This window comes from Panthera leo, chromosome E2, assembly GCF_018350215.1.
Source record: "Panthera leo isolate Ple1 chromosome E2, P.leo_Ple1_pat1.1, whole genome shotgun sequence".
Classification (NCBI taxonomy): Eukaryota; Metazoa; Chordata; class Mammalia; order Carnivora; family Felidae; genus Panthera; species Panthera leo.
The window spans coordinates 51,713,270-51,726,720 of record NC_056693.1 but is presented as its reverse complement, the minus strand read 5'-3'; the positions used below and the strand labels follow the sequence as shown (position 1 = coordinate 51,726,720).

The 13,451-nt window shown below is 42.0% G+C and overlaps 1 protein-coding gene across 1 annotated transcript; it reads right to left on the bottom strand.

Annotated features, from left to right (window-relative positions):
* Nucleotides 1–4,460: 4,460 nt before the first annotated feature.
* On the bottom strand, nucleotides 4,461–12,855 carry CLEC3A (C-type lectin domain family 3 member A). The gene is made up of 3 exons (XM_042919281.1): nucleotides 12,652–12,855; nucleotides 8,285–8,368; nucleotides 4,461–6,072 (listed from the first exon to the last, which is right to left on the bottom strand). The coding sequence occupies exons 1-3, from the start codon at nucleotides 12,764–12,766 to the stop codon at nucleotides 5,681–5,683; spliced, it is 591 nt and encodes a 196-aa protein (XP_042775215.1). The 5' UTR covers nucleotides 12,767–12,855; the 3' UTR covers nucleotides 4,461–5,680.
* Between the last annotated feature and the right edge of the window lie 596 nt (nucleotides 12,856–13,451).

Genomic DNA, 13,451 nt, shown 5'->3' with positions numbered 1-13,451 from the left:
CAAGGCAGGAAAATCCAAAGTCAAGAAGAAGAAGAAAAAATCACCACAAAGATGTTAATTACAGCATTGTTTACAGAAAAAAAAATTAAAAGCAAAATTTCCATTTATTTAAATAAATATAAAACATTTATATTTAGTTGTTCAAGTAAAATTCCAATCAAAAATGTGTTTGGAAAATTGCAATCATGTATGTCCTCAAAGAATAACACACTGGAATATTATAGAACCATGGAAAGTACATTATGAAAAGGCTAGGAAAATGGTTATATTTATAAGTAAAATAAAGCAGGATATAACATTGGTTAATGAAGTATTCTCTACAACTTTGCATGGGTGTTGGTAGAATTAGACCCCGCTGGATATATATGCCCAATAAATATTAAATGGATAAATAAATGAAAAAGACTGAGATAAGAGATAATTTCTAAAATGTTTTTTCTACTCTTCAATTTTTTTCTTTAAAAAATTTTTTTTTAATGTTTATTTTTGAGAGACAGAGTGTGAGGAGGGGGGAAGGGCAGAGAGAGGGGAAGACATAGAATCTGAAGCAGGCTCCAGGCTCTGAGCTGTCTGTACAGAGACAGACTCGAACTCATGGGGCTCGAACTCATGAACCCTGAGATCATGACCTGAGTTAAAGTCGGACGCTTAACCGACTGAGCCACTCAGGGGCCCCTCTTCAATTTCTTTCTATGGTGAGTTGTTTTGGTCTTATAATGCAGCAAAACTATAAAGATGCCATATCTAGAGTATTTGCTTGCTTATAAATTGTATTTGCAAATCTGAGCTCACAGTGCTGTGAATGACCTATCATTCCTACTGATAGATAAGGTTTAGGGACCCAAAGTTTATTCTTGGATCCCATATGTCCTAAGTGTAGAGTCTGGGTCTTGGGACTCCAAGTTGCATGACCTTACCTGACCTTGACCTGGACTGCCATGTTCTAGACTCTGAATTAGGAGACAGGAAAGTGAATTCTAGTCCCTACCCTGTCCCTGGCTTGCTGGGTGATTTGGGTAACTCACTTCTCTCAGGGTCTCTCTTTCTTGGACTTTTGCCCTGCTGCTGATCTAAGGTGGCTTTCTTTTCCATTCCCTCTTTCAGTGGAGAGAGGGCTGTCTGAGAAAGGGGTGACCATCATGTCTAATACTGCCCCCTCTGGTCACTCCATCTTCCATCTGCCTGTTTCATTTCCTTCTGTTGCTATTTTCATTATGTCATTTAGTGATGCCGTTTTGTCATGTCGATCCTTCCACATTTTGTGATGTCCTTTTCAGAAAAGACCTTGTTTATTTTTTGTGTATTTTGCCTATCTAGAGGGAAGCTCTGTGAGATCATAGCCTAACCTGGGAGATCAGCCAACATAGACTAGTTCAAATGGAAAAGATAACTCATCTTGTCTTGTGTGGCTTGAAGGAATTGGAGTAGCTCATAGGATTTACAGAAACGGAAACTGGGACCTAAGAGATGATGAACTCAGCATGATGTGAACACACATACACATGCTTATTTCTCCCCCCACCCCAACCCCACCTCATCATTTCCCATCATCACCATCTTTGTTTTCCTTCATTCTGCACATTGCATCCATCTGGAAGGAAAGAATTCTGCCAGAAGCCCTAAATTCACTGTTCCAATGTAGCATCTCCGGCAGAAAGAGTTTCGTTGTTTGGTGTCAGAGGGCAACCACTGGAAAAGATTCTACCTGGCTTTTCTTGGGTTGTGTACGACTCTTGGAACCAGTCACACTAGGAGTAGAATTGTCATCTGTGCTTGCTCATGTGTGTGCATGTGTGTGTGTTTTTTTTATCATTAGTGTATATTCAATTTGGTGTTTCTCCACAAAAAGTTATTTATTTTTAAGTGTTTATTTTATTTATTTTACGGATGGGCAGAGAGAGAGGGAGAGAGAATCCCAAGCAGGCTCCATGCTGCCAGTGCAGAGTTCAATGTGGAGCTCGATCTCACGAACCACGAGATCAGGACCCAGGCCGAAACAAGAGTTGGCCACTCAACCGACTGAGCCACCCAGGTGCCCCTGAAAAACTTATTTAAATCATTGACCATTTTGTGGTGTTCTATTTAAACTACATAGTAATAAGCTGTAAATCCACATAGCTTCCATATGTGAACAGAAGTACTAATATTTTCTTCTTAGATTCCAATGGATAGTCTTGCTCTCCTCCTGTGTGCTATGTTTTTATATCCTTGAGTGTAGGTACCATAACTTCCTTTTTGTTCCTCCAGTATTGCCTAGCAAATACCTAGTCAGTAGGTACCCTCTGAATTTCTGACATCAGATTAAATTCTCTGCTTAACTAGCTGAATTTGTGGCTTCTTCATTCATTGTATGTGCTTTATTTGAGGATATGATTAGTTTTCACTACCCTCAGAGCAGGAAAGACTATAACTTTATTTTTAGTTTAAGAAATGCTATTCAGCAATGCTAGGGAAGAGAAAGAAATCATTAAGCATTGCAATAAGTTCTCCTTCACATCATGAATTTGAGCCTCTCTTATTGATGTTTCCTTTAATTAATTGATTTTTACCTTGTACCTCACTTAATGATATGGATGGCATCTGTGGTAAGTAGAAAAATTGCTCTCAGTATTGTTCTTCGCTCAGACGAACTGTAGATCTTACCCTTGACATTTGAGCTAAAGTGAAACAAACTTTCAGGAATCCATCAGAGATTCTCTGGGCAAGTAACTAAAGCTTCAGGCCCTTGCAGTCAGACTGCCATGCGTGATCTAGTGGGCGTGGTTTCACTTCACGGTAGTAGTGCTGAAGTTGGGACCTTAGCCCCGACCCTTGTGATCTGCAATTTAACAGATTTCCCAGGTGATTTGCAAGCACAACAAAGTTCGAGAAGAGAAGCACCGCTCTAGAGATGAGAATCAGCTTCCTGGGAAAACTTGTAGGGCCTTGACTGCTGGGCTTTGAATATAATTGATATCTTCAGGAAGCCTAAGTGTTAACCCGAGGGATGACAATGTTAATGAATGTTGATGGCCTCCTACCATGAACTTGTGAGAGACATTACTAATTTCTCAGGCTGCCCTTTCCGCCAGACTTTAGGATGCTTGTCCACATTCTCTACCTAGTCTGGTAGCTTTCATGGAGACAGAAAAGTTGGCCTAAGAGTTAAGACCTATTTATGAATCTTGCCTGAGGACCAATTGTTGTTTCCTAAATAGTGCCCCACAAGCCAAACAGACCAAAGGGAAACCTAGGTTAGGGAATCTTGTGGGTGTGGCTTTGGGATAATTTGTTGGGGAGGTAATGAAATCAAGATCATGAGTTTGGCCTTGGGCAAACCAGATAATTTCTTCATCCACTCCTTTCTGTCTTGCTCTGTCTCCTGTCCATCTGCTTGCTCTTCCTCATGCTGAACTCATTTTGATTTCCCATCACTAACCTTCATCTATTCTTTTGAATTAAATGTCTTCTCTTGCTCTTTCTGGTTGGGGTACTTGGGAGAAGGATCATCTTAGTATCTATAAGTCTCTTCTCCTGGGAACCCAAACTCTGACACTGATTTATATGATCGCTGGTTGTCTTTATTCACCCTTTTGAAACAATCTCAGACTTATCAAGGTCATCTGTTTCAGGGCACCTGGGTGGCTCAGTCGGTTGAGCGTCCGACTTCAGCTCAGGTCATGATCTCACAGTCTGTGGGTTCGAGCCCCGCGTCGGGCTCTGTGCTGACAACTCAGAGCCTGGAGCCTGCTTCCAATCCTGTGTCTCCCTCTCTCTCTGCCCCTCCCCCAGTCTCACTTTGTCTCACTCTGTCTCTCAAAAATAAATACATATAAAAAAAAATTTTTAAAAAAAAGGTCATCTGTTTGACTAAAACATTAGCCCAAAAAAGAAATCGATTAGAGTCCACTTCCTTGCCCACTTGAACAGGCTTGACATTATCTCAGTTCCCCCATCATTGCCAAGGATGTAGGATCTGAGTCAACGTTTTAGATTCTGCTCATTAACTGCATGTGATGTGGGGCATGTCACCACATCTCTCTTTTTTCACTTTGTTCTTCTACGGAATGAAACAATTCTGGAGCCTAACTCCCAGGGTTGTTCTGGAGGTTAATGAGAATCATGTAAACTTTGGCACAGTACCTGGGATATGATGAGAATGGAATACCATTAATGTCTACTAATTTCATTATTGTCATAATCTTTAAGGAGATTCTGGTTGTGTTGGAAAGAGTTGGTCAGGGTCAACCAAAACCAGTTGTAGGTACAACTTTCCCTTTAATATTCCCCTTCTCCCTCCAGACTTTAAGTCTTTATTGTCATATAAAGTTATTCTCCTAAGACATCTAAATCACCAGTTCAATCAGATGCGGGGTATTTCCTCTCCCCAAATTGTGCCAAGTTTGATATAAACCAACATAGTTTGAATAACTATAATCAACATCCAAATACATTCACATCGATCAGAACTCAGGCTTTATTATTATGCAGTAAAAGAAACTAAAACTTAATTCCAAGCACATGTAATTGATGTTTGCAGAGAAGGATATTGCTCATAAGACATATTTAAGGGAATATTTTAAGGGAAAAATATTTTAAGGGAAAAAATGACACTTACTTGAAGAACATAATATACTTAGAATTGTTGGATTCTAAGAAGCCCATTTCCCAGAAGCCTAAGCTTTGTAATTTCTTATTAGGCAATGAGGTTATTTTACACAATCTGGTTAAACTAGTTAATGGAAATAGCATTTGACAGAATAAAATATTGCATAGATATATCACTCCAAAATAGTACTATTGAAATCCAATGTTCAACCTCCAAAGATAGATTGCCCCTAATAAACTTAAATATATGCTTGTTGAAATATATGTAAGTATATAAAGTATATAAAAAAAGGAAGCTGACATATTTAATATCAGCTCTCCATTTCATCCAGGAGGATAACACTACGAAAGCAAGGGAAAAGTAGACATATTTTCTTTTTCCTATTTTATTTCCCCATACAGTCTGCCTTTGGGTTACTCATTCAAGTCAGAAATCGTAACGTAATGCTGGGGCTAGAAGTTGACCAAATATGCTCCTTTTCAGATCATGACTGAGCATTTTCAGAGTCAGCGTGTATATATGGTGGAGGAAGAGGGTCTTGAAGAAAAGAAAGTTAACTCAGAACACTTCTGAGAAATCTGTATTCTGAAGTGGCAGACACAGTACAAGTCCCACCAGGGGATGCAGCCACTCAGAAAGGTTAACGGGCCAGCAAGGGGCTGTGACTGGGATGGAACAGATGGGGCATCAGGCGGAGAGGTTTCTAGATTATTCCGCACCCTGAATCTCTGATTTAGAGAGTTCTCATCAATAAAATGTCTGCTAAACTTCCAAGAGAAAATCTTCTAGCCTAAGCTCGTTTTTCTGGATATTGTATTTTTAACACAGACCTGGTTTCTGGATAAGGGAGAGGGCCTAGGAAATTGGGGAGGATTTGAGAGCCCATTTTGCGGAAGCCACATTAACAGTGTGCACGTAGGTGGATCATTATTTTCTGATCTGTAGCCCACAGAGGGCAACATCACAATGAAACGTGATAGCAAAATTGGATATCTCTTGTATTCCTACGGGCACAGATGCCCATGTGACAATTCTGACTTCCTCTTGTGAACCATCAGCCTATAAATCGTGACCGAGCTTGCAAAGGGTGTATTAAGGGATGATAAACTCGCATATGTACCTCTTGGTGCTACGACAGACCTCGTCACTCCATTTGCCCTCAGCTGACTGGGAGAACAGAGCACAGTTTTCGCGCTTACCGCCATTAGGCTGTGCACGGTCCCAGTTGAGGAAGGAGATGGTGACTCCGTTGACATCAACAAACTTGCCCTCGGTGACCATGTCATTGATGCCCAGCCAAAAGTCATTGACACCTGGCAGGCTTCTTTTACCATAGTCTCGGAGGGCGTTGATCTCGTCAGAGTTTCTGGGGATCACCAGGGTTCCTCCCTTGGAGATACAGTCTTCGTTAGCTTCATGGAAGTGCTTCAGGCCTTCCGAAGCAAGGTAGCATTTCTTGTGAAACTTTGTGCCTCGGAGACAGACTGTAAAGATGTGAAATTGGATATATTAAGAGGCTTTTTGAATGTTAGACATCTAGGGCTGGACTTGGAAAACGGCCATTGATATCTGTGGAATGAATGATATGTGATGATAATGCTGAGTTAACATTTATTGGAGATTTTGTATGTGTCAGACCCTATGCCAAGCACTTTATAATAATGAACTTGTGTCATAATCACAGCAGTCCCATGAAATGAGATTGTATTGCTCTTGTCTTTACATATTGAGGCTTATAGAAGTTGTTATTGTAACAACTTAGTATGTAAAAATGTAACTTACGTAGTATAGATGATCACAATTACATAAACCCACCTCTGTCCCACCCCACCCTCAAAACATGGTTTTTAGTCTCATGCTGCTTTGATACATACCTACTTGCTAGTTTGTATAGCTCCATTGTGTGCTGAATTTCCTTGGAACTTTTGGGACTGGTATTTCATAATGATTTAAAAAACAAAACAGACAAAAGTCTGAGCTGACATATGGAGAGACAGTGGTTTTGTTACGTAGATAACTCAGCCCTGGTAATATTGTTTAGGTTATCCAGGATAAACCAAACATAAAGATAGTTTTAGGGCAAAGCATTAGAGGGGTGCCTGGGTGGCTCAGTCGGTGAAGCGTCCGACTTCGGCTCAGATCATGATCCCACGGTTCGTGGGTTTGAACCCCGCCTTGGGCTCTGTGCTGACAGCTTGGAGCCTGGAGCCTGCTTCTGATTCTGTGTCTCCCTCTCTCTCTGCCCCTCCCCTGCCCACACTCTGTCTCTCAAAAATAAGTAAATGTGAAAAACAGCATTAAAAAAAAAAGCATTGGAGAACCTCGCTCTGACAGTTACTAGGTGTGTAACTGTTGGAGAAAATACTTAATTTATCTGTGCCTCAGTTTCCTCACGTATAAAATGACGATAATCATAACGGCACCTATCTCATAAATTGTTGGAGGATTAATGTGTTAATGTTTATGAAGTATTTACAGTGCCCAATTGTGGGTAAAGCATTAATAAGACCCTTTTGCTTCCTGCATGGGCATTTGACGTTCCTTTAACTTTCGAATTCTGTTCCTGGAAGCCTGATAAAGGGAATATGTCAGTAGTAGTATCAAGTAATATTGCCTATGGTGAAAATAACCTTGAACTGGTAACATTCAGCTGGCCTGGGAGTTATAAATCCTTGATAGGAAGCCATAACTTTAGTTTTCCCTGAAAGTGCTAACTCTTGTAACCGGACAGGTCTCTTGCAGAACCCTTGAAATTGTGTTTCTGGAGTTGTTTGTGAGGTATTTGGATCCCGGGGGTATGAGTCTTGTGAGCAAGGGCTGTTCTTGAACCCACCCAGTGTGGCTCCCTTTTCCTTACGCCTGGGAGCCAAGAAGGGTAGCTCTGGGACAACAGCTTGTACAGCTGCATCCACTGCTTGGGAGCCCTAGCCCCTTGCAAAGAGGAGTGTCGAATGCTGCCCTCTTTTGGCAAAGCTGTGGTTCTAACCAATGTCCTTCCATTTGCATCTGATGCAGTGTGGCCCAAGTGAGTCCTGTGATCCTGTATTTAGTTGAACCTCAGCAGATCTCCCAATGGGCACGTAATAAACATCTGATGAATGCTAATTATTTTCGCCCATTAATACTTGCTTCAATTCTGTTTCATTGCCTATCAGAGAAGAATTATGAACACGCTTTTAAAATGCATTATTGACACGCCTGTTTTTATTTCTATACCAGCCATATATAGGAGATGGGAGTGGAAAACCAAGCTGATTTCCCAAAAACAGTTTTCTCCCCTGCTTTTGAATCCTCTCTCCTGGACACAACTCTGGCTTGTCAATGTCTCTTTCAAAACGATGTCACCTAGGGGTGCCTGGGTGGCTCAGGAGGTGAAGCGTCTGACTCTTGATTTCAGCTCACAGTTTGTGAGATCCAGCCCAATGTCGGGCTCTGCACTGACAGCACTGAGCCTGCTTGGGATTCTCTCTCTCTTTTTCCTTCTGCCCCTCCCCTGCTCATATTCTGTCTCCCTCTCTCTCTCTCTCCCTCTATCTCTCTCTCTCTCTCAAAATAAGTAAACATTAAATAAAAATAAAAAGGTGTCACCTAGGACTTGATGTGTACTCTAGGTATGGCTTGAATTGCTGGCAAATCACAATTTCTTTTCCTGTCTCTTTTGAGACAAAGCATCGATGGGGATGGGTCGGGTCTTACCTGTCTGTAAGGCTTGCATTTCCTTCAGGGCATTGACTTCTCTCCAGAGCTTTTCAACTTGAGTCTTCAGGTCTCCATCCTTTTCTGGGGGATATTTTCGAGGGGGTGGGGGTGGGGTAGGAGGAATGAAAAGTATGTGATTAGAGTAAGATAAAAGTAAAACAAAATAAAACTTTGGGATCCAGAATGTAAGGTGGGGGTGGTCTTGATGAAACTGACCCCAGTGTACATGAAAATTAACGCATGAAAGGAAGTCGGCCAGGAAGACGCATAGAGCTTGGTTGTGCTAATAAAACCAGAAGGTCCTTCTGTGAGACAGGGCTGCTATGCCTCGCCAGCCCCATCCTGTGGGACTCGCCCTCCATCAGGCATCCAACCTGTTGACTTTCAGAGCATCTTAGAGCAACGTATGTCATCTCCGGACGCTTTCCTTTGGGTTCCTCCCACCTGGAACACAGTTGCCCCAACTCTTGTCCATTTCCTTATTGAGCTGAAATATCTTTTCTAGACGCCTCTTCTCATTATTTTCTCTGTATTAGCATCTATCAGGCTAATCTCTTTCTTTGAACCTTTTACTTTTCTTGAGAGCACTTTAATCCATAATTATTTTTTACTTGCACTTTCATACGTCTTCCTGTCCATGGTGCTCCTGATGCTTAATAGAATGAATAAACAAGATCCTAGGACTGATAGGGACTGCCTTAGATATTGACAGTTTGAGCTCTTCAAAGGCAGGAATTATAATAAATTGTAAGAAATAATAAAAAAAAAACAATATTGAGAGCCAGCATATACTGTGCACCAGGAGCTTAATTCTTTTAATATTCCCATGAAACAGACACTATCACTATCCTCCGCTCACAGAAGAAATAGAGGCACAGAAAGCCAAATTAATCTGCCATACGTCAGCCAGCCACTGCGGTGCAGTTGGGATTTGAATCTCTCTCCCTCCAAGTATGTTCTCTTCACATCACTCTGATCTGCTCTTGCACAGTAATTCCTGGGCCCTGGCACATGGCCTTAGAGGAGACGCTTGAAGCTTGGTATGAACTGTCCCCAGCTGCCTCCTTATGTAGATGCCATATGGGGAATCTGTGTTCTGTCCTGGATTTTTCAGGATGGTCCCAAATCTACGCACGCTGATTCATCCTCCTCTTAAACTTGCCATCTGCCAGGCAGGTGGTCCCACATTTGGGTTAGGAAAATGCTTTCTGGGGTACCCGGGAGTGGACCCCACCTCCTTTTCACTTGATAGTGCACATCAGTCCTCAAAGCATCCAGTAGCTCAGCTCAGAAATACAGTAACCCCTGAATTTGCTCAAGGAGACCATTCAATCCAGAGTAAATATAAGGGTGCATTCAGAATGCAAGCCCATCGACTGTTTGTTGGAGGCCAGGTTTGCAAAGAGCGCGGGAGACTTGCTTCCAAGTTTGAAGTTGTCAACCATACAAATGTCACAGCCCTTCCCTCTCAGCTTCCTGCTCCATTCTGTATAACTAAGTGCCCTCCACAGGGAAGCTGTAAACTGTAATTAACATGAAGACACATGAATAATATTATGCTCCTGAGAGTCCATTATGGCAGTCATTATCCAGGTCGCTTGGCTTTGCTTTCTATCCTTTGTGACAAACGTGGATGTGTTTTGTATACACTGAATGCAGGGAACAGTTATTTCACTCTAAAAAATATATTTTATTCATTTCTATGACACAATTTATTAAGATCTATGACTTAAATACCACGGAAATTTTGTTTTTGGAGTTAAATCACTCAATAACCCTTTTGAGTTAAAAAAGAAAAAAAAGAAAAAAGCTTCCTTTCATTTTCTTGATGTTCTTCTCCAAAAGTAGTTTCAGTACAGAAATGCAAAAATAATTCCTGGGAAGCAACCAGGAAACAAACATAGGAGTTCTACCTCAATCTCATTAACAACCAGAAAAGGAATATTTGTCAACCTTACTAACCATCAAAGAAATGCAAATTAAGAGACGAGTTCTGTTTTGGGGTTAGGTTAGCAAAGCTTCAGCCGATGATGCGATGTTAAGCTGTCCAGGTGTGTGGGGTGGTCACTCTCATACTCTGAAGACCGAGGCGGCCTGGGTTGATGCCATTATTTTGGGAGACGATTGGAAAGTGTGCTAAACCTGCGTTTGCTAGAGGTGAATTCCTAACGTCCTACCTTAGCATGGGGTCCACATATGTGTTCAAAGCCATTCACTGAGGCATTGGATCAAAAAAGATGGATTGGAAACCAGACAGAAGTTCACCAAGAGAGAACAGAGTACATGAATCACGATCCAGCCTTGCAATGGAAGATTATGCGGCTGTAAAAGGGATGGACGTATGCCTTATGTGGATAGCCAGGATCCAATAGATGAAAGAAATTAATACCCAATGCTTATTTGTTTAAAAATATCAAGTTTTCATTGTGCATTAGAAAAACTCTGGTAATATTATTTCCCGACAGGTAACAGTGGGTAATTCTGTGGAGAGGGTTGGGAGAGAAACAAATGGCTTTCCCTTTTGCATTTCTAAAGTTTGGTATCATTCCCAGGTACTTAAAATATTTTAAAATTGTACGTGTTAGTGGAAAGAGAAGTGTTCGGTAAGTTCACGCTTATTGCTTCACTTACTGGTTTAGAATCTGCTTTCTGACCTAACAGCAAAAATTCCTTGGGGAGGCTGATGTTTACGAGGTGTCCCCAGTCAGTTTAAAGGCACACAGAAAGAAGCATGAGTGAGCTCTTGCGAGTGGGTGGGGGTGGGTTGGGGGACCTCGGCGCCACCTGAGCTGAATGGCTTCAGAAACGCCCCTACAGCGCGCGCATGCGCGCGCGCGCGCACACACACACACACACACACACACACACACACACACACCCACGTGTTCACGCCCCATCCCCCACCCCTCCCCCCATGGTCACTCCTTTGCCATTGCCTCCCAGCGGTGAAGAGACTCTAGCAATGAAAGTGCCCCATCACACAGTGTCTTTGCTCTCCCTGTTCTCATCTTCACCAAATGCTTTATCATTCGTGAGAAGTATTTTAACCTTCCATCCAATAGAGGGAACAGGAAACTTGAGTATTTTATAAGGAAAAGAGATTCCCCCTGAAGAAACCTTGCATCAGATCTAAATCTTAGAAATAAATGCCCCCTGAAAAGGGCACTTTGTAATATATTCAGAGCAGGACACAAGACAAGCCTCCTTTTTACCCAACCCACTGGCCATGCTGTGTGCCAAATCCAGGCTTGAACTCCATGGGTACCCTTGGTATGTTTTGTTACTAAGGCAGTGAACTTGAGAAGGAAATAGTGTCATTATATTCACCCTGAAATATCCTGAGAGGAAAATGAAAATAACTCAGGGAATGAGCTAAAACATCACTCTGCTTCTCTCTTGATACTTTTTTCCTCTTGCTATGGTTCAGCATATTGCAAATAAATTACTGTTGCCTTTGTTCTTTGCAGGATTTTTTTTTTTTAATTTTGAGAGAAAGAGAGAGAGAGCAAGGGTGGGGCAGAGAGAGAAGGGTACAGAGGATCCAAATGGGCTCTTTGCTGACGGCAGACAGCCCGATGCAGGGTTCGAACTCACAAACTGTGAGATCGTGACCTGAACCAAAGTTGGACGCTTTACCAACCGAGCCACCCAGGTGCCCCTGTTTTTTTCTTTCTTACCTCTTCACTCAATTCGAGCCACCCAGATTTGGGGATTGCTAGGAGATTCAGTTTTGCATTACAGTGTTTTCAAACATGATATGACTTCACATGAAGAAATATTTTTAAATTTAAAAAGAGGTTCAATTTCTCTCTGATGTGAAAAAGCTTAAATGTGTAGCATAGACTGTCCTTATGTTGTCAGGGGTACGAAGACATACGTACGTGATAACCAATGATGAAACAGAAGCCATATCACAATAACTGTGTCCTTACCTACACATTTAATAAGAGTATATAGCTCTCTTACAAATACATTTGAACAGTTATACAATATCTAAGAATGAGACAGTATACTCTATTAATTAGTCATTCTACTCGATCCCTCATTCATAATACCAGATATCCACGTATCTGTGTTGACTCTCTCTAAAGAACATTCTGTGTGGCTGAGCTCACTTGACAAAGGATGTACAATACAGAAACTTTTTCTGTTAAAAACAAAAGGCCTACTGCTGATTCCTTGAAGTATCAAACTGTCCCAGAGAATTAAAAGGTCACTCTGTTTTCTGAAATGCCATATCCACATGATGGCATGGCACGATCACCGGAGACAGTTTTCCCGGCAGAGCTGGGAAATGAACACTGCCCAGTCCCTCCCCACACTGAGCAATCCTAGAATTTTGCTGGAGTGAAAAGCCCCATTACCTTTCACTCGGCGTTTGCTGTGCTTCCTGGCTTTGAATTTGGATGTGTGGCTGGTGGTCTGGTCCAGGAGTAAGGTGATAACCAGGATGTAAATTACAAGCCCGTTCTTTGCCATGGCTCTTGGGTAAGTCTGATGACCACTCTGCCAGTTCCTCTGGAGTAGCTAAGAGGCGAGTGGACTGGGCAGCCTCATCTTGCTCTGGAGGGCGTGGGCCAGCTTTATAAAAGTGCGTGTGAAGGTTGGCTGGCGTCCTGCTGACGAAATGTTTCAATTCCTCGGCTGGCCACAGCATAAGGTGGCCCCTTGTTCTTGCGTCTCGGGTTAGACTTTTTTTTTTTTTTTAATATTCTGGTTACATTTTCTACTTGACTTGCCTTTTCAGAGTGTATGAGAGTTAACTAAGAGCTTAAGGGTTTTACCTGCTTTCTTCTTTTCTTTTTTTAAAGTCCAGGAAGTTTGGAGTCTCTCTGTGAGGACCTCAGTTTTTAAGCCCTTGCTTTGGACCTCCGAAGTTCACTTAATGTTCTAGGAAACTCAATTCGGTTTTCAGGGCAAAAAAAAAAGGCACGCACAAAAAACTAGGAAAGCTACTGCGTGTGTGTGTGTGTGTGTGTGTGTGTGTGTGTGCACGCGCGCGACATCAGAGTCTACACATGCTCAAGTGTCTATACAGCTCCAAGTGGGACTTGGGAATGACTCACTCACAGCGATGGCTAGAGTGGAGAGTCCGTGATAAAGGAGAAGGCTTTCTATTAGGATTTTGTGGATAAACCAAGAATTGTATTTGGGGGAAACACAC

Excerpts from the sequence above, each read along its gene's own strand:
- CLEC3A (XM_042919281.1), bottom strand. The coding sequence starts at position 12,766 with ATGGCAAAGAACGGGCTTGTAATTTACATCCTGGTTATCACCTTACTC. Across the intron at positions 8,369-12,651 it reads CAGCAAACGCCGAGTGAAAG|AAAAGGATGGAGACCTGAAG; the intron begins GTAATGGGGCTT and ends AATATCCCCCAG. Across the intron at positions 6,073-8,284 it reads AATGCAAGCCTTACAGACAG|TCTGTCTCCGAGGCACAAAG; the intron begins GTAAGACCCGAC and ends ACATCTTTACAG.